Source organism: Rhincodon typus, chromosome 39 (assembly GCF_021869965.1).
Source record: "Rhincodon typus isolate 14 chromosome 39, sRhiTyp1.1, whole genome shotgun sequence".
Classification (NCBI taxonomy): domain Eukaryota; kingdom Metazoa; phylum Chordata; class Chondrichthyes; order Orectolobiformes; family Rhincodontidae; genus Rhincodon; species Rhincodon typus.
In genome coordinates this window covers 15797749-15819220 of record NC_063370.1, presented here as the reverse complement: position 1 = coordinate 15819220, position 21472 = coordinate 15797749, and the positions used below count along the sequence as shown (strand labels likewise).

At 41.0% G+C, this 21472-nt stretch overlaps 1 protein-coding gene across 1 annotated transcript in view; it reads left to right on the top strand.

Annotated features, from left to right (window-relative positions):
* LOC109912963 (adenosine deaminase domain-containing protein 1-like) overlaps positions 1 to 20884 on the top strand; it is a 70387-nt gene extending 49503 nt beyond the window's left edge. Inside the window, exons 7-11 of the mRNA XM_048618238.1 lie at positions 1200 to 1341; positions 5395 to 5562; positions 7774 to 7988; positions 8576 to 8810; positions 20710 to 20884. Of these exons, the coding sequence (XP_048474195.1) occupies positions 1200 to 1341; positions 5395 to 5562; positions 7774 to 7988; positions 8576 to 8810; positions 20710 to 20884 (935 nt within the window). The remainder of the gene's footprint in view (positions 1 to 1199; positions 1342 to 5394; positions 5563 to 7773; positions 7989 to 8575; positions 8811 to 20709) is intronic.
* Positions 20885 to 21472: the final 588 nt, after the last annotated feature.

The following is a 21472-nucleotide window of genomic DNA, read 5'->3' as shown; positions in this document are numbered from 1 at the left end:
CCCCCCGCTTGAATTCTGCTGTCAGTCATACAGCACAGAAACAGACCTTTGGCCCAACCAGTCCACACGGAACATAATCCCAACTAAACTAGACCCACCTGTCTGCTCCTGGCCCATATCCCTCCAAACGTTTCCTATTCGTGTACTTAATAAAATGTCTTTTGAAAGTTGTAATTGTACTCTCTCACCCCCATTTCCACACCCTCTGTTTTTTAAAAAAAAAAATTGGACCCTCGTGTCTTTTTTTAAAAATCTTTCTCCTCTCACCTTTAAAAATGTGCCCTCTAGTCTTGAAATCCCCAATCCTAGGGAAAGGACAACTACAATTAACTCTATCTATACCCTTCATTATTTTATAAGTTTCTATAAGGTTGCTTCCCAACCTCCTAAGCTCCAATGAAAAAGTCCTAGCCTATCCAGCCTTTCTTTGTAGCTCAAACCTTCCATACCTGGCAGCATTCTGGTACAGGTAGTTCCGCTATAACATGCATTTCATTAATGCGAATTGGCTGTGTGAATGATGAATAGTGGACGCTGTTTGGATAATGCAAACTTTCTGTACAAGTATAGCATTTTTTTTTTCCTCTCCCGCAAGAACACCACTATCACGTTATAGGAGAACTACCTGTAAATCTCTTCTGAACCCTCTCCACCTTTTAATATCCTTCCTATGACTGGGCAACCAGAACTGGACACAGTACTCCAGAAGAGGCCTCAATGTCCCGTACAACACCCAACATGACTTCCCAACTCATGCTCAAAGCATTGAGCATATGAAGGCAAGCATGTTAACCTTTTTAACCACCCTGTCTGTCGTCTTTCTTGGCTGTATTCATTATCTTAAAAATGGATACATTATTATGGTTTACTTTTGTTACAAATTTTATCACATTAACCAAACCAAGGACGATATGGTGTTGGATAGATACGGGATCTTCCTCCTATGCTTTGAAGCTGGAGTTAAAGCTTTTGGTGTAGACGTTTTCTTTCCTGCATTTCTATAAACCCTTGTTCTTCACTCACCCTTTGAGTAGGATCGTTGTCCTTTTATACACAATTTATTCCATTTTGAAATATGAACCTAAATGCTAATAAGTTTAAGACTCCTCAAACTGATTAACTCTAATTCTCCATCCTTTTTTATAGCATTTCCATATCGCTCCTGCAAAAATATTATTTCCACCTTTTTTCTTTTGCAGTGACGGAAGATGGCAACAGTGAACAGTATGAAGTGGTTGCTTTAGGAACAGGAGAGACTTGTTACAGCAGTTGGATCCGTTTTGATGGTCGTTTACTCCATGACTGTCATGCTGCAGTGGTTGTAAGACGGGCATTGCAAAGGTATTTGCTCAAGAAAAGTTTACTGTGTATAAAGAAATTTCCATGTATTCAAAAAGATTGTAAGACATCTACATAAAATTTGTGGCACACTCATTGCTCTAGTATGATGAATGTTTGTTTCTTCCTAATACAGCAACAAGGTGACCGTAACATCCTAGGGGCACTGCAAAGAAGAGTTGAGACAGCACATTTGAGCTCGAGAATAGAATTGAGAGAATGCTTCAGAATATTAGACTTAATATTTTATGATTGTTCTTGGTCAAGCCTGAAATGACTGAAAATGGACTTTGGTGTGAAGAGAAAATGCACAAAAGACATTAATCCATATGTTACTTAAAATTAAAGTTCAATAGCACAAGGATAATTTAGAAAACTGTAGTGAAGGACTATTACTTGAGCATGACCAAGCCATATGTGGCTTCTCACAACTGAGCATTCCATTATGACATTGTCAGTTCTGCGAATATCTTTGTCAATTGTATTGATTCTTGAAGTTTCTGCTGCATCTGTGCCACTTCAAGCATTGGATATTAAGTTTTACATTGGTTCTTGAAACATGCTGAACCAAATTCCAATGCTTGTTGATGGACTGTCATTTTCCAAAGATACATTTAACACTATGCACAAGCTTGTAGAACCCTTTTTTATTAAGAGCGTCCTTATATTGTTTGTATGTTGGATTCTGTGCTGAATGGAAATTGCATTCTATTTTAATTAGTCCATTAGGTGTTCTCATTAGCTTCTACCATGAAGCAACATTTATTTTTCATTTAAGCAAAAGCAAATACTGCTAGAAACCAGAAATAAAAAGAAAATGCTTTTGAAACTGTGACATTTAGGAAAGTGACATTCACACCATGCAAATGCCAGGCTATGACCATCACCAATAAGAAAATCTAACCACCATCCCTTGACATTCAATGGTGTTACCATCACTGAACCCCCACTATCAACATCCTGGGGGTTACCATTGGCCAGAAACTCCACTGGACTCACCACATTAATGCAGTGGCTACAAGACCAGACCAGAAGTTAGGAATACTGTGGTGAGTAACTCACCTCCTGACTCCTCCAAAGCCTGTCCACCATCTACAAAGTACAAGTCAGGAGTGTGATGGAATACCCCCCACTTACCTGGATGAGTTCGGCCCCAAAAACACATCCAGGACAAAGCAGCCCGTTTGGCACTACATTCATAAGCATTCACTCTCAGCATCCCGACACTCAGCCGCAGCAGTGTGTACTATCTACAAGATGCACTGCAGAAATTCACCAAAGATCCTCAGACAGCACCTTCCAAACCCACGACCACTTCCATCTAGAAGGACAAGGGCAGCAGACTTATAGGAACACTATTACCTCCAAGTTCCCCTCCAGGTCACGCATCATCCTGATTTGGAAATATATCGCCGTTCCTTCACTGTCACTGGGTCAAAATCCTGGAATTCCCTCCCTAATAGCTTTGTGGGTCAACCTGCAGCAGTTCAAAAAGGAAGCCATCTTAAGGGCAACTAGGGATGGGCAAGAAATGCTGGCCAGCCAGCGACACCCACATCCCACAAATAAATCGGGGGGGAAAAAAAAAGTCTGAATTCATCTGTGGCGAGAAACAGTTAATTTAAGTCCAATATGATAACTTCGGAATTTCTTTTATTTTCTTCTAGTAAGATCAGTTCATATATGGTTCTGGGTTGCACATTTATGATTTGATTTTATATGGTACCTTAATACATAACCTCTTCTCTGTTTTCACTTGGTGAAATTAACAGTACAAACAGTCAATGCATTTTGGCTTGTCAGCTACATGTTATGTAGTTTCAGACAGAATTACTGATCCCATTTCTTATAATCTTTAATGTCTCCTGTAGGAATCCTGTGGCAAAATGAATCACTAAAATGTAACTTTGCAACTATTCCAAAAGGTCCACCATGCTTGCAGCAAACTGTCGTTATAGTGTTATCACCGATCCATGTTTGCTGTGTGACCCCAAGAGATTATATTGCTTCAGAATGGATCCTTTCTTCTTTATCAGTCTTGAGAGAGCCTGTTTTATTGAGATAATTTAACTTCTTTTTGCAAAAAGTAAAACTTAAAAATCTCAATTTAGTGTTTTCTTGCTCCAAACATGTTATACAAGTTTTTTTTTAGAAGAAAGTCTAAATAATTGCTGCTTTGTTCAGATAAATATTCCAGACGAATGTACCTGTAAGAGATGTATTTTGGGCTGAGTGAGCAAGATACATATTGCCCTGAAAATTACACTCTGCATAATGTAATTTGTTCAGTACATAACATGGCAAGCAGTTCTGACTCTCAGACCATGTTTGTCTGAGAAAACTGCCTTGCAGTTTTGGACGATGTAGCACAATGGTTCCCTCAAAAGGATTTCACAGCTATTGCCTGGCAACATCCAATTTTTCATCCTCCGACACTTCCACCATCTGCAGTGGGACCCCACCACCAAAGACATTTTTCCCTCCCCACCCTTATCTGCTTTCCGGAGGGACCACACTCTCTCTGTGACTCCCTTGTCCACTCCACACTCCCCTCCAGCCCCACCACAACCGGCACTTTTCCCTGCAACCGCAGGAAGTGCTACACCTCCCCCCTCACCCCCATCCCAGGCCTCAAGAAGACTTTCCACATCAAGCAGATGTTCACCTGCACACCTGCTATTGTGGTATACTGTGTCTGCTGTTCCTGTTGTGGCCTCCTCTATACATTGGGGAAACCAAGCAAAGGTTTGGGGACCGCTTCACAGAACACCTACGCTCGGTTCGCACTAAACCACCTTCCAGTCGTGAACCATTTCAACCCCCCACCCCTCCCATTCCTCAGACGACATGTCCATCCTGGGCCTCCTGCAGTGCCACAACGATGCTACCCGAAGGTTGCATCAACAGCAACTCCTATTCCGCTTGGGAACCCTGCAGCGCAATGGTATCAATGTGGACTTCACAAGCTTCAAAATCTCCCCTCCCCCTACCGCATCCCAAAACCAGCCCAGCTCGTCCCCGCCTCCCTAACCTGTCCTTCCTCCCACCTCAAGCCCCACCCCTATCTCCTACCTACTAACCTCATCCCGCTCCCTGAACTGACCTATCTCCTCCCTACTTCCCCACCTACACTCACCTTTACTGGCTCCATCCCTGCCTCTTTGACCTGTCTGTCTCCTCTCCACCTATCTTCACCTCTATCCATCTTCTATCCACCTCCCCCTCTCTCCCTATTTATTTCAGAACCCCCTTCCCCTCGCCCATTTCTGATGACGGGTCTGGGCCCGAAACGTCAGCCTTCCTGCTCCTCTGAAGCTGCTTGGCCTGCTGTGTTCATCCAGCTCTACACCTTGTTATCTCCAATTTTTTGATTTCATCACTTTTAATGTTGAAAACAATTGACTACTTAGACACCTGTTTATAGACGTCAGATGATTCACACAGTGGAATACTGCATCCCTCAGTGTGGTGTAAAAGCTCTTGCGCTTATTCTCATTTTCTGACCCCGACTGTATCTTTGCTGTCCACTCTTGTAGTACCTAGCCCTGCTGTAGAAATTGGCGATATTCTCTGTTTTCTTTTTACCTTTTTTTTTGTTGTTTCTCACTAGAGAGTGAGAACAAACAAGAAACTTGTTTTAGGGTAATTGTTGGTAGGTCCCCAACTTCAGTGCATAAGGACTATTTTTTATTTTCTGCCACTGCCTTGGAAACTTTTAATTAACTGAGCACACAGCCTTCAAAATACCTGTCCTGGTTTCCAATGTGCTGTGATAATAAAATGTATAAACTTCAAACAGTCCCAGTTAAACATGGTGTTTTGTAATATTGGAGAAGGGGACAAAATGCCATAAGACTTTGTCTGTTGTAACATCAGTGTATGATGTGGAGGTGCGGGTCTTGGATTGGGGTGGACAAAGTCAGAAGTGATTCAACACCAAATTAAAGTTCAACTCATTTATTTGAAATCACAAGCTTTCATAGCACTGCTCCTTCGTCATATACATTATTGTGATTATTCTCCTTTTTACCAGTAACGTTTCTCTTAATTTTGCAGATATTTGTTTAAGCAGCTCCTTCTATTTTGTAATAACAATCCTGTGGGTTTAGAGAAATGCATCTTCTACAAGTCTTCAGGAAGTGATTTGTTGTCCCTCAAGAAAAATATTTTTTTTCATCTCTACCTCAGTAAAGTTCCAAAGGGGGCTGCTCAGAGCATTCTCATGTAAGTGTATTTAGTTGTGGCCCAGTTAATATTGAATAATGGAGTACAGTTTCATGGTTAGAATTAGAAATATTTGTCAATTAACTACTTATAATTTTACAAAAAATATTAAAGGGATTAATTCCACAAAGTAATGGAAACAAAATTAATAAATTGAATCTAGGTATTAAAGTCCACTTGCAGTTGTGTGCTAGTAATTCTTCAATTCTTTGTGTCCTGTTTGTCTATGGAACACCAAAGTTCAGTAAGTAGCAACAACTACTTTTTAATGTGGTAAAGAGCATTTGAAGTGTAATAGAACAAACTTGATACTTTACCCCACAGGTTGTTCTTGGAAGAGTTTTAAATGTGTGTTTACATGAATGCATGTTTTCAACATTTTAGTGTCAATTAACCAGTTGAAATCGCGATACTATTACCTATTGCCCACAGGTCCTCTGCTATTCTGACAAGCATGTCCAGGGCATATTTGACTAATAACGAGAACAAACTACTGTAAAGACTGAACATCTGAAATTAAAAACAAAAAATACTTAAAATAGTCAAATTCTGGCAGCATTTCTGGATTGAGAGCAAAGTAAACATTTCAGATGTCCAAAGCATTATGAAGTGCCAAATCAAATGATAAGATGCTATTCTTCAACATTGAATCTCTTTGGAGCAATGCAGAGGCCAAGGGGCAAAGATGTCAGTGATAATAGGTGACAAATTAAAATCAGTTGCTGGAAACTTGGGGTCATATTTCTGAGCTGCACAGAATTGCTCTGCAATGCAATTATCTACTTTTTTTGCTTTGTCTCCAGTTGTAGAGCAGGTTGTGCTGTGAGCAATGAGTAAGGTATTCCAACTTGAAAAGGAGTACAAGTAAACTGCTGTTTCACCTGGAGAGATCCTTGGATGGTTAGAATTGATGTGTAAAAGGACAGGAGTTGCATCTCCTGCACTTGCATGGAAAGATGCAGTGGGAAGGAGAGGTGTTGTTGGGGATGACTTAAGGTGGAGGGGGGAGATCAGGAAATCATGGATTGAACAATCTCTTTGGAATTCTGAAAGGAGAGTGGTAGATGTTGATGGCTTCAAACTAGAAGTGGCTGAAATGGTAGGGGATGATCCCATTGACTATGGAGACTGTTGGAGTGGAAAGTAGAAGAGAAACACACTCCAGGTTCCGGAAAGCAAGGGAAAATGTGAGGCCAGAAGTGTATGACAGAACAAACAGTGAGGTGATCCTATCAACTGTGGTGGGGTGGTGTCAGTTTAGGAAAAGAAGATTTATTGGAATCTGTATTGTGGAGGTTTAAAATAGGAAAACTGAAAGAAAGGAATAGAGTCATCACAAGGAAGCAGGATATGAGAAACTGTAATCCGAGTAGATGTAGGAGTCAGTTGAATATTGGCTCGTTATCTCCATTTCTGGCAATGAGCCAGGAAGGGAAAGGCCTAAGGAGGGTCACACAAAGGTAAGTGTGGAAATTAGAAGTAGCATTGAAATTTTCCAATTCGGGGAATGGTTCAAGAATTGAAATAGCACCAATGCAGTTGCCAATGTGGGAAATGACAATGGGTAAAAAGGTGAAGGAAAACACGGAGTAGAACTGGAGCCAAGATGTATATTCCATGTGTCTACAAATAGGATCCCGTTGAAACATCTTTAATTTAAACTAAATGAGTATAGTTGAAGGAGAATTCATTCCAAGTGAGCAACAGTTTATTGTTGAGCTAGGTGTAGAGGATGATGGTGTATAGGAACTTCTTGGTCCTCTGGAGAAAGAAGCAGAGAGACCACAAACTTCTCAGGTGTGACTGGAGATCTCAATAGTTTGGATGTTTAACAGTTTAAAGAATATTGCTTCGGGCTAGGAAACTGAAAACTATTAAAGTCACATAGAACATTTAATTTCTTCCAAAAGGGAGGAAAAATAGTGGAGATATGAAGGTAATAGTTTGGAGCAATTTTTGCTCATTTATTCTGGGGAGATCAGCAGTTCTCCATTTTATAACTAGTTACAGGTTGCACTTTTGTGACACGTTGGCAGTTTAATACTTACCGTCTAGTCTATCTTTATGTGGGGGTGTTCACGTGGAGTGAAATGAATAGTGCAGACAGTATATGCATTTTATCTTGTGAGATGTATGCTGTGTGGTTTCAGATGCAATTACTGTTCTTTTATCACTTAATTAATATCTTAACTGTATAATTGTCTTCTGCAGGGACCCTGTGCCATATCGAAATCCTGAAATGAGACTTCACATTCATTCCAAAGGTTCCATCATGCCAGCAGCAAGCTGTCGCCCTAGTGTGACAGCAACCCACGTATGCTGCATGACGGCAAGTGATAAATTGAGCCGATGGATGGTTCTGGGAGTCCAGGGAGCACTGCTCAGCCACTTTATCAAACCACTATACATCACCAGTATTGTCCTTCGTAAGTGCAATAATTTCATTTCAAGCAATAACTTGAAAATAAACATCTTGATTCTCAGTGTGGGTTTTGAATTGTATAAGATTAGGATTACATTATCCACAATCCTGGAATTATAAACAGTATGCCTCTTCATTGTCGGTAACTCTCTGCAGTCTGACTTGTGCATATGTATTCAAGGGCATGGTGCAGTGGGGTGGATTATCCTTGTATCCACAGAGCCAATGGAATAACTACACTAAAACTGTAAAGTATACAATCTTTCACAGATTGTTGTGAATGCAACTTCTCAAATCCATTCTTAACCCTCACCCAAGGTGATTACGCTGAATTTATTCTGGACACTTAGGCCTAATATGTTGGTCACTGATCAAGTTCCTTCCATTGTGTGAATAATTATGAGAAAGAAGCTACATGAGGTTGTGACTCTGAATGTAACGTTATGGAGGCACATTCTTAATTCTGTTTAATTTTAAATATTGAATAATAAATAATATAACTTCAAATCTAAATTATCAACTTGAAAGTGAATGTTAAATTAGGGGAAAAAACTTTCTTAAAGTGAAATCTTTTTATATTTTAAAAATCAGCTGGACAGTTTCATCCAATGCAGATTGTCACAAAAGCAATCAATCAACGTGTAGATGAGAGTTTGAATGAGAAGCTTCCTAATGTGTTCACTGCTGTGAGAGCACACTTCTCCCATTGTGGTGAGGGAGAACCTAAAGAGTCGGATCCACTTTATGAAAAGCTGAGCATAAACTGGTGTAGGGGAGATAACGCCGTGGAAATTGTGGATGGAATGACAGGGGAGATCACAAAAGAGTAAGTCTGTTTAATCATGTTTTAGTAGCAAGGGTTATACTGTGCCTGAAATATAAATATTTAAGACTAATGTATGCAATTATGGGATAAAATTGTTGGGAGCAACATGGATACAACATGGAGTGATAGGAAATTGTGAGTAATCAATAATTATTGTGTATATTTCTTTTGGGCTGATAGGTTTGTATAGGAGTTCCACAAAGGTTGATAGGGGGAGCCTCACTTTTCCTGATACATATTGATGATCTAAATCTTGCTATGCATGGGGCAATTTCAAAGTTTGTAGATGATACAAACTTAGAGTTGTATTTGGGTAGAACTCAAATAAGAAGATGATCACCTTGATGGGATTGTACTATATGCCCTCCAGTAGTCAGTGGGGAAACTGAGGAGCAAGTATGTAGAGAGATCTACAAGAATAATAGGGTTGTAGTAGTAGGGGATTTTAACTTTCCAAACATAGTCTGGCACTACCGTTGTATTAAGCCCTTGGAAAATGAGGAATTTGTTAAATATGTTCAAGAAAATTTCCTTTGTCAATATGTAGATGTACCTACTAAAAGGACAAAATTTGACCTTGTCTCGGGAAATAAGGCAGGGCAAATGACTAAGGTATTAGTGGGGGAGCACTTTGGGGCCAGTGATCGTATTTCTACTGGTTTTAAAATAGTTATGGAAAAGTATAGGCTTTGCATAAAAATTTAAGTTCTTAATCGGAGTAAGTCAAACTTTGATGGTATGTGACAGGAACTCTCAAAAGTTGATTGGGGTAGTCTATTCGCAGGTGAAGGGACAACTGGCAAGTGAGCGGCTTTCAGAAGTGAGTTAACGAGAGTTCAGAGGCATTATGTTCCTGTTGGAGTGAAGAGTAAGACTGGTAAGATTAGGGAGCTATGGATGAATGAAGATATTGATTAGCCCTTCAAGAATAAGGAGGCATAGGTTCGGTCTCGTCAACTGGGATCAAGTGATATTCTTGAAGTGTATAAGGGGTGTAGGGGCATTTTTAAGAGAGAAATCAGGATGGCAGAGAGGGAATATGAGATAGCCTTGGCAGATAAAGCTAAGGATAATCCAAAGAGATTCTACAAGTACGTTAAGAGCAACTAGGCAAAGGATAGGGCACCTTAGACAACCTTGTTGATCTTTATGTTGGAACCACAGGAGATGGGGTGATACTCATCTAACATTTTGCATCAGTTTTTACTGTGGAGAAAGACAGAGGCTAGGGAACTCAGAAATAAACATTGATACCGTAGACAGTCCACATAGCAGAAGAGGTGCTGGAGACCTTTTAAAAAAAAAACAAAAAATGGATAAATCTCTGGGGACCTGATCAGTTGTATCCCAGGGCATTGTGGTAAGTTAAGGGAAAAATTTCAGGGCCCCTAGCAGAGATATTGCTATCATCTGTAGCCACAAGTGAGGTGCTGGAGGATGGCTAATGTTGTGCCTTTATTTAGGAAAGGCTGTAAGGAGAAGCCTGGGAGCAACAGACTGGTGAGTCAGACATCAGTGGTGGGTAAATTGTTGGAGGGGATTCTGAGAGATGGGATTTACATGCATTTGGAGAGGCAGGGACTGATTTAAGGAAAGGCAGCATGGTTTTGTGCATTAGAAGTCGTGTCTCACTAACTTGATTGAATATTTTGAGGACGGAGTGGTAGATGTTGTCTGTGACTTTAGTAAAGCCTTTGACAAGTTTCCACATGGTAGACTGATTACTAAAGTTAGATCATATGGGATTCAAGGAGAGCTTGCCAATTGGAAACAGAATTGGCCGGATGATAGGAGACAGGGTGCTGGTGGAGGATTTTTTTTGGTCTAGATGCCTGTGACCAGCAGTTCCTCAGGGTTCAGTGCTGGGTCCATTGTTGTTTGTTATTTTATATAACTTAATATAATACAATTTGGATGAGAATTTAGGAGGCATAGTTTGTAAGTTTGCGGATCACACCAAAACTGGTGATTATAGTTGACAGTAAAGAAGGCTATCCAAGATCACAAAGGGATGTTGATCAGCTGGGCCAACGGGCTGAGGAGTCACAGATGGAGTTTAAATTAAATAAATGTGAGGTACTGTATTTTGGTACAGTGAACAAGGGCAAGACTTCTATAATTAATGGAAGCTCCTGTGTAATGTTGTCAAACAGAAACACTTGGGGGCTCAGGTGCCTAGTTCTTTGACAGTTACATCAAAGCTAGACAGTGGTTAAGAGGGCATTTAGCATGCTTGCCTTCACTATACGGTATATGAGTGTGATGTCATGTTGAGGTTGAGGTTGAGGTTATACAGAATGTTGGTGAGGCCACTTTTGGAGTACTATGTACACTCTTGGTCACCCTGCTATAGGAAGGATATTATTAAATTAGAGAAGGTTCAAAAAAGACTTACCAGGATGTTGCCAGGACTAGAGGGTTTAATTTATAAGGAAATGTGAGATAGGTTGGGACTTTCTTCACTGGAGCTTAGGAGGTTGAGGGGTGACCTTTTTGTAAAAGTTTATAATGTCATGAATGGCACAGATGAGGTGAATAGCAAAGATCTTTACCCTAGGGTGGAGGAGTTCAAAACTAGAGGGCAGATTTTTAACGTGAGAGGAGAAGGATTTTAAAAGGGACCTGAGGGGCAACTTTGTCACTGAGTGGTTTGTATATGGAATGAATTGTCAGAGGAAGTGGCAGGTACGGTTGCAACATTTAAAAGATATTTGGACTAGTATATGAATAGGAATGGTTTAGAGGAGTATGGGCTAAACACGGGCAAACAGGACAAGTTTAGTTTGGGAACGTTGGTCAACGTGAACTAGTTGGACCAAAGGATCTGTTTCTGTGCTGTTTGAATCTGACTCTCTGACAGTGTAGGCCAGAGAGCATAGATGGGCAAATGACTTTTAATGCAGAGAAATGAGGTGATATATTTTAGTAGGAAGAATTTTGAAACCCAATATAAAATAAGTAGTAGAATTCTAACAGGGCTGCAGGAACACATCTGGATGTAAATGTGCTCAGATTATTGACAGTGGCAGGACAAGTAGAGAGAAATAGGTAAAGCATTTAGCATCCTCTGTTTTATTAATGCAGGCATAGAATACAAGAATTGATGTTGACCTTGTTTAACACTGGCTAGACCTCATTTGCGAAATTGTGTGACAGATCTGCGTGCCACAATTTAAGGATATGAATGCATTGGACAGTATAGAAGCTGTTTAGAAGAATAATTCCAAGGGTGAGGAATTCCAGTGATAAAGATAGATCGAAGAAGTTGGGACTACTTTCCTTAGAGAGAAGAAGGCTAAGGGGAGATATGATAGAGGTTTTCAGAATCATGAATTGGCTGATTTGATACATTCTTTAGATGAAAATAATGTGCAAGAGTTTGGGGAGAAAGCAAGAGATTGACACTAAGTAATGATGCTCATTTAATGAGTCCGGTGCGATGGGCCAAATGACAACCTGCTCTGTGACATTTGTGTGATTCAAAGAATCCCTACAGCGTGGAAACAGGCCCTTCGGCCCAACAAATCCACACTGACCCTCAGAGCATCCAACCCAGACCCTTCCCCCTATAACCCACCTAACCTACACATCCCTGAATACTATGGGCAATTTAGCATGGCCAATCCACCTAGCCTGCACATCTTTGGACTGTGGAAGGAAACTGGAGCACCTGGAGGAAACCCACGCAGACATGAGAATGTGCAAACTCCACACAGACAGTCACAGGAGGATGGAATCGAACCCAGGTCCCTGCTGCCGTGAGGCAGCACTGCTAACCATTGAGCCAAAATGCTGTAACCATCTGAGCTAACCAACCCAACCCTTTTAACTGGTCAAAGGGTCTTTTAAAGCAAAATTGCTAATAGATGCTATTATCAGATTGCACTCTGCACTACTTTGACATGGCTGTTAAAGAGATTCCCTGATATTTTTGAATGTCAGTTAGAAAATGGAAGCAAATACATCGAAGCTCCTGGAACTTAAAACTACTGATGGGATCTTCCTCACTTGCTGACTGTCCAGGAGCTGACATCACATCTTGATCCAAGATCAGTCTCCAGGCTATTAAAATAAAGCCCCCTCTCTGATACCAATGTTAATCCAGGCTAACACCTATATTAAAATGTCATAAGAGAATTAGCTGTAAATGAGTTGAGGGAACAGCATTGGCTGCTACAGTGTACCAAGTGCTAAATTTAAAGAATTCTGATTTAAAGCAGACTTTGTTGTAACAACTTAACCCCAATAAGATGCCAAGAAAAAATTAGGTACACATTGAATATTGATTCCCTGAGGATTGCAGATCATTTTAAAAATCTTTGTAAAGTTGAATAAGAAAACTGACCCTATATTAAGTGACCACCTGTTTGTAATACAGTCTGCACACTGTCAAAAGTATTAAATTTAGAAGATTAATATAAATTTGCAGTAGCAAGTTGTGGTACCAAACTGCATGTATCCTTGATTTTAAAGCCCATACTAATGGTGTATTTTCATTTTAGTGTGATGTGTAAATAACAGAACTTCTCTCTATTTTTGGTTTTAGCATGGTTACTGCTACCGAAATATGATTCACCTTTAATTTATGCAACAGAATTTTCCTAGCCCTTGAGCAAAGAGAAATTTTGAGAGAAAATGCAAAAGTACAAAAGTTGGATTTTCGACATCAAGGGAAATACTTTTTATTCATTCATGGGTTTGGGGCAGGGACGTGGTGGCTAGGCCAGCATTGTTTCCCATCTGTAACTGCCCAGACGGCAGTTGAGAGTTAGCCATGTTGCTGTGGTTCTGGAGTCACATGTAGGCCAGACCAGGTAAGGATGACCATTTCATTCCCTATAGGACATTTTGTGAACCAGAAGAGTTTTTCTGACAATCAACAACAGTTTCATGATCATCATTCAACTTGAATTCAATAAAAATCTGAAATTAAAAGTTCCACCATCTGCCATAGCAAGATTTGAACCCAGGTCCCCAGAAACATGACCTGGGTCTCTGAATTTATAGTCTGGCAATAACACCACTAGGCCATTGCCTCGCCTTTTAAGACGTCCTAAAATGTCCCATTTTCCCCATAAGATTTCAATGGTTACATGAAAATCTCCTCAGTAAGGTGAGGACCTTATTTCCATGGATTAGTATTTCATTATTAGCTGATCTTGCCTCATTTCAATGCATTTTGTGATTCTCCCAGGCACTGGTGAAAAACCAGATGGTGCTAATTAAAGTCCTGGAGATCTACAGTACAGAAAAAAAGCCTTGTATTCAAAGACAGCCATCTAATTATTTAACCCATTTTCCCAGCTCTTGGGTCATAGCCTTGTCTGTCTTGGCATCACAAGTGCACATCTAAATACTACATCTGTTATGAGGGTTTCTGACTCTATCATGCCTCAGTGTTGTCCCATTGTTTAAGAAGGGTAACTGGGATAACCCTGGAAATTATAGGCCTGTGAGCCTCATGTCGGTTATAGGGAAATTATGGAAAAGATTCTCCGGGCAAGATCTATACACATTTAGAAGCAAATGGACTTTAGTGATAGTCAGCATGGTTTTGTGCAGGGGAGGTCATGCCTCACTAACTAAGATCGAGTTTTTTGAGGAGGTGACTAAGATGATTGAGGGAAAAGTGATTGTTCTCCACATGGACTTCAGTAAAGCCATTGACGAGGTTTCTCATGACAGCCTGGTATTAAAGATGAAGTCTCATGGTATCAGGGGTGAGCTGCCAAGATGGATTCAGAACTGGCGTAATCATAGCAAACAGAGGATAGCAGTGAAAGGATGCTTTTCAGAATAGAGGGTTGTGACTACTGGTGTTCCATAGGGATCAGTGCTGGGACTTCTGCTGTTCGTGATCTACATAAATGATTTGGACAAAAATGTAGCTGGTCTAATTAGTAAGTTTGCAGATGATGCAAATTGGTGTTGCAGATAGTAAAGATGATTGTCAGAAGGTACGGCAAGATACAGATTAGTTGAAGGAATGGGCAGAAAAATGGCAGATGGACAAATGTGAGGTGATGCATTTTGGAAGGTCAAGTACAGGTGGAAATTAAACAGTGAATGGCCGAACCTTTAGGAGTATTGATATGCAGAGGGATCTGGGTTTGCAGGTCCACAAATCACTGAAGGTGGCAGTGCAGGTAGATGAGGTTGTAATAAAAGGCCTATGGCATACTTGCCTTCATCGGAAGGGACATTGAGTATAAGAATAGACAAGGAATGCTGCAGCTTTATAGAACTTTAGTTAGGCCACACTTGGAATGTTGCATACAGTTCCGGTCCACACACAATCCGAAGGCCCAGATGGGGTGGACTTTGGTCAAATGTGTCCAAGAAGGTTTCCTAAGTCAGTATTTAGAGGGCAACACTGGACCTCCTCTTAGGAAACCAGGTCAGACAAGTGACTGAAGTGTCAGTCAGAGAGGACTTTGGGCTGGCTTAGTTTTAGTATAGTTTTGGGAGAAAAAAGGACAGGTCCACAGGTTAAGGTGCCAAACTGGAGCAGGGCCAACTTCGGGGTCATTAGGCAGGATCTAGCAGAAGTGGATTGTGTGAGTCTGTTTGAAGGAAAAGGAATGACTGGCAAATGGGAGGCTTTTAAAAGTGTGATATCAAGAGACCAGGGACATTGTCCCTGTTTGGGTGAAGGGAAAAGCTGGCAGGTTTAAGGATCCATGGCTCACGAGCGATTTATTGAGGCTCTGCTCAGGATAAATAGAAGGCATACATGGGGTTTAGCTATCCGGTTCAAGAATCCCTAGATGACTAAAAAGTGCAGGAGCACTCTTAAGATGGATTTTTTTCCTCATAGGATGAGGGTGTTGCTGGCTAGGCCGGCAGTTATTGCCGATCCTTAACTACCCTCTGGGTGATTATGAGTCAGCCATATTCTGTCGGTCTGGATTCACATGTGGGCCAGACCAGGTAAGGATGGCAGTTTCGCTCCCTAAAGGACTTTAGTGAACCAGATGGGTTTTTCCGATAATCAGCAATGGATTCGTGGTCGTCATTAGACTCTTTAATTCCAGATATTTATTGAATTCAAATTCCGATTCTAATCATCAGAAGAACAAAAAGAGGGTATGAGATGGATCTGGCAGATAAGGTTAAACATAATCCCAAGAGGTTCAACAACTATATTAAGAGTAAAAAGGTGGCCAGGGAGAGAATAGGTCCCGTTAAAGATCAGCATGGCCATTTGTGTGTGGAGCCACAGGAGATGGGGGAGATTTTTCACGAATATTTCTCTTCTGTGTTTATTGAGGACAGAATCAGGATGCTAAGAAAGTAAGTGAAACATGTGGGGATGTTTTGGAGCACACATACATTACCAGAAAGGAGGTGTTTGCAACCTTAGATTGCATGAAGGTGGATAAATCCCCTGGGCCTGATCAAGTCCATCCTCCTACATGTGGGTGGCTACGGAAGAAATTGCAGAGGCCCTTGCAGAGATTCTTGCTTCATCTTTTGGCCACTGGTGAAGTTCTGGAAGACTGGAGGATGGCTAATGTTGTTCCATTCCTTAGGAAAGGTAGCAAAGACAAGCCAGGGAACTACAGGCCAATGACCCTGTCATCAGTGGTGGGCAAGTTACTGGAAAGGATACTAGGGGACAGGACCAATCAACATTTGGATAGTCAAAGTCTGATTAGGGATATTCAACATGGATTTGTGCGTGAGAAGTCATGTCTCAAATCTTTCAGAGTTTTTTTGAGGAGATAACCAAGAGGATAGATGAGGGTAGGGCAGTTAATGTTGTCTATATGGACTTTAGTAAGGCCTTTGACAAGGTCCCGCACAGCAGGCTATTCATGAAGGTTAGGTTGCATGAGATCCAGGGGTGGCTAGCTAATTGGATTCAAAACTGGTTCGATGGTAGGAAGCAGAGGGTAACGGTTAAAGGTTGTTTCTCGGACTGGAGGTCTGTGACTAGTTTTGTGCCACAGAAGTTGGTGCTGGGACCTTTTATTTGTTATTTACATAAATGATCTGGACGTGAATGTACAAGGCATGATTAGTAAGTTTACGGATGATAAAAAAATTAGGAGGTTTCATTTGATCCAGGCAAGTGGAGAGTATTCCATCACACTCCTGAATTGTGCGTTGTAGATGGTTGACAAGCTTTGGGGTGTCCGGGGTTGAGCTACTTACCGCAGTATTCCTGGCCTCTCACTTGCTGTTGTAGCCACTGAGTTTGTGGTGAGTCCAGATTATGCCAGATCACTGTGCATGGATGGACACTGCCATCTTGTGTATCTTTGTAGATTGCATCTTGGGGCTGCTAGCTTGCTTTCCTAGTAGTCACCCACTTTCACTTACATGGATGCTCGTAATATCACTGCCTTGCTTTGCTTCTTAGCACAGACCGAAAGCTAGGCAGCATGTCATGGCTACCAGCAGGGATCACTTTGGAGTGTGAAGATGTAACAGTATGGCACCATGCTACATCAGTGTCATATCTACAGCAAATCTTAGCAGCTTCTGTGGCAAATACATTGCATGTGCTTCAACCAGATGACCATGCCTAAACTTTGAAGGGCAGTAGCTCTTTGTCAAATTAAGAGAGATTAAAGTAAGTCAAGGATGCCACCGTAGTCCAAGAGCATTGTCCAATTTGAGTCGTATGGGCTAGCCACAGATGGTTCTGGGGATTTGGGCAATAAACATCAATGGAGGATTATCATAGGTCTAATGCTGTGTTGCAGAAAGTGGGGAAACTCCAGTAAGAGACATTACAATTGGACAAGGAAAGCATAGGAACGCCACCATCTGCAAGTTCCCCTCTCCATCCTGACTTGGAAACCAGTTGTCATTCCTTCAGTGTTGCTGTGTTAAAATCCTGGAAAACTTTCCTTAACAGCATTGTGGATCTACCTACTGCGCATGGACTGCAGCAGTTCAAGAGGGCAATTCCCCACTACTTTCTCAAGGGCAACTAGAGATGGCTCAGCTAATGATGCCCTCAACCCATGAATGTTTGTTTTTTTTTAATTACACAGGCACAGAGGGGATAATAACTGAAGAGGGCAATACCAAATAGAATGTAGAATCTACTATAGCATGCATAGGAAGTGGGTTTTCTCGAGTCACAACCACCCTGGTGAAAAGGAGGGATTGAGTGAGATGGAAGTGGCTGAGAACTATTAATGGTGGTGCCAGAGCAGGAAATACGTTGAGGCATCCCCTGCGAGTATGTAGGAAGTGCAGACAGCCGAAAGATTTAGCAGTTTGGTAAGTTTGAGGTGAGAATCATTGAGCAAAGGTGACGCATACAACACTCAGTAATAGACCAGTTGCCTTGGGGGGAGGTGTGTGCAGTGGAAGAGTGAATGTGAAATGGCACTTATAAATGCAGAGCACAGAAGGCCATTGAATTTGTTTCTACATTGCTAGGTGGGGGACTGCCTGAGGTGGCTATCTCAGTCAGGCTGCCATGGCCTCCTTTGGCAGTCTTGGATAAAGAAAATGTCCCTGTATCCACCACCCCAGAACCTCCAGGTATTTGACTACAAGCTGGGGCTCCAATTTCTGTTTCTAACTTGAGTCCTCTATAATGACAGTCAAGCTGCAACTTTGGCAGTTCCTGACTTAAGCAGCTGAGCTTTAAACGTGACATTTTTGATGTCAAAACCGGAAGGCCCTGGCAGCAGGGTTCACTTCTGACTTTGCAACTGACCGATCCAACAAGAAGTAAGAGCAAAAGATTGCGAGAGAAGTCTCCATAGCTCACTGAGGGAAACATTCAATGAAACTGTCCATAAATGACGCTTTCAGCAAAATATGGGAAGGTGGACATGTATGGAAAATACATTTTAGCCTTTTTTTTTGTTTGGGGAGATTAGACAATGCCCTTGGTGAACATAAAGGAAGCAGGTAAGAACTTAAACAAGGAATTAGGTGGCCTAAAACAGACCAAGTAGGATTAAGGAGAATCCCAAGGCATTGTATATGTATTTAGGAGCAGGAGGGAATGTCAGGAAAAGGTAGATCCTTTTGAGGAATAAAGAGGGAATTTACACATGGAACCAAAGGAAGTAGGCACTCCTTTAATGAGTACTTTGCATTAGAATTCACTAAGGAAAAGAACATAGATGATAAGATTAGGGAGGGGTATGTTGATATTCTAGGGCATATCAAGATTGAGGAGCTGGTTTTGGGTAGCTTGAAAAATACTTTAAGGTAGTTAAGTCCCCGGGCCTGATTGGATGTATCCCAGGATACTGAGGGAGACAAGGGAGGAAATTGCTGGGACCTTGACAGAGATCTTTGTATCCTCTAGCCACGGGTGAGGACCCAGAAGACTGGAGAATAGACAGTGTTGTTCCTTTGTTTCAGAAGGGCAACAGGGATAAAATCATGAAATTATAGGCCAGTGAGCCTTACGTCATCGGTAGGGAAATTATTGGAGAAAATACTTAAGGACAGGATTTACTCATTTGGTAAAAAATGGACTTCTTAGGAAGAGTAAGCATGGCTTTGTGCAGTGGAGGTTTTATGTCTCCAATTTGATTTGAGCTTTTGAGGAAGTGACAAAAATGATTGAGGTTACGGCAGTGAATACTGTCTACATGAACTTTGCTAAAGTATTTGACAAGGTCTCTTTTATGGTAGGCTGGTCCAGAAGATCCACATGAGCTGGTAAGTTGGATACAAAATTAGCTTGGTCATGGAAGACAAAGGGTAGTTGTGGCGAAGTATTTTTCTGACTGGAGCTCTGACGAATGGTGTTCCACAAGGATCAGTGCTGGGACCTCTGTTATACATATAAATGACTTGGATAAAAATATAGGTGGTCTGATTAGTAAATTTTCAGACAACATGAAAATTGGTGCAGTTGTGTGTAGTGAGGAAGGTTATCAAAGGATGCAGCAGAATATGTATCAGTTAGAAAGTTGGTCAGAGAAATGGCAGGTGGAGTAATTGGACAAGTGTAAGGTAATGCAGTTTGGGAGGTTGAATGCAAGAGGATAGCTTACAATAAATGGGCTCAATAAATGAATGGTGGGCTCTTGAGGTGCAAGTTTGTAGCCCCCTGAAATTGGAAACTCAACTGGGGGATAAGGTAGAAAAGAAGGTGTACAGCATACTCGCCTTCATCATTTGAAGCTTTGAATATAAAAGTTGGCAAGTAATGTTGCAGCTGTATAAAGCTTTAATTGGGCCATATTTTGAGTATTGTGTGCAGTTTTGGTTTCCATACTATAAGAAGGAGATGGAGGCTTTGGAGTGGATGCGAAGGAGGTTTACCAGGATGTTGCCTGAATTGGATTGGAGTGTATTAGTTATAAGGAGAAATTGGACAGACTTGGATTTGAGAGGAAATCTGATGAAGTGTATAAAATTGAGGCATGGATATGTTAAATACTAGGGGCCATAAGTTTAAGGTGAAAGGGGAAAAGTTTAAAGGAGATGTTTAAAGCAAGTGTCTTTTTTTTTTAAACACTGAGGATATTGGCTGCTGGAATGTTGCCAGGGTAGAAGCAGTGATAAGGATAGAAGTGGTAGAAGCAGGTACAATAGCAAAGTTTAAGGGGCATTTAGATAGACACATGAATAGCAACAGAGGGATGCGGATCATGTGTAGGTAGATGAGATTATGGTTGGCACAGGCATGATGGGCCTGTTCCTGTGCTGAACTGTTGTTTATTGAACACCTTGCGAGTGCTAAATGAGGCAAACCCTTGGCAAGAGACTGATGTTTGAAATATGCTTTCTGTACAATGAGGAAATTGCTAACAAAGAAATCAAACTTTGTGTAACAAAGGTAACAAAAAAGTCTAGACTTAAAACTAAATTGTTCTTATGCTGCAATACCAAGAGTAATGATTGTTTTCTATTTCTTGTTTAAGTTTGCTTTATAAAAATACTTCTGCCACTTTTTTTATTATTCTAGTTCCCCTTTCAAAAATGGAGTCCATACAGCCAGTCGTTTATGCAAGGCTGCTAAGCTGTATTCCTTTCGACGTGTAGCGAAAGAAATGAACAGACAGGATTTGCTAGACCTGTCAACATGTCATGAAGCCAAGGTAAATAAAAGTTTCCAATACAGAAGAAAATGTTCAAGTTGAGGTGTTTATGTTTAAACATAATGGGCAAGTTGCATAATTCAGTGACTTGCCCGTTCTTTAAATATAAGAAAAGTATGTATGACCAATTGCTGTGTGAGATTCCCCAATTTATTCTAGTTCCAGATGGGATTTCCTAAATTGTCATGTTCCTGGGGAAGGAGACTAACTGGCTTCCTTTTGCTCACCTGTTCCCTCAGTTGATCACAACTAGTTTTCTTTCTTCCAGAACAAATAAATGTTATATTTTAAAAAGAGCCAATTTAACCAGGTTTTTTTTAATTAATGGAACAGTGAGTTTATTAGTTACTGTTTGACCAAACAGTTGGATGAGGGTAAAGCGGTTGATGTGGTGTATATGGATTTCAGTAAAGCGTTTGATAAGGTTTCCCATGGTAGGCTATTGCAGAAAATACGGAGGCATGGGATTGAGGGTGATTTTAGCGGTTTGGATCAGAAATTGGCTAGCTGTAAGAAGACAGAGGGTGGTGGTTGATGGGAAATGTTCATCCTGGAGTTCAGTTACTAGTGGTGTACCTCAAGCATCTGTTTTGGGGCCACTGCTGTTTGTCATTTTTATAAATGACCTGG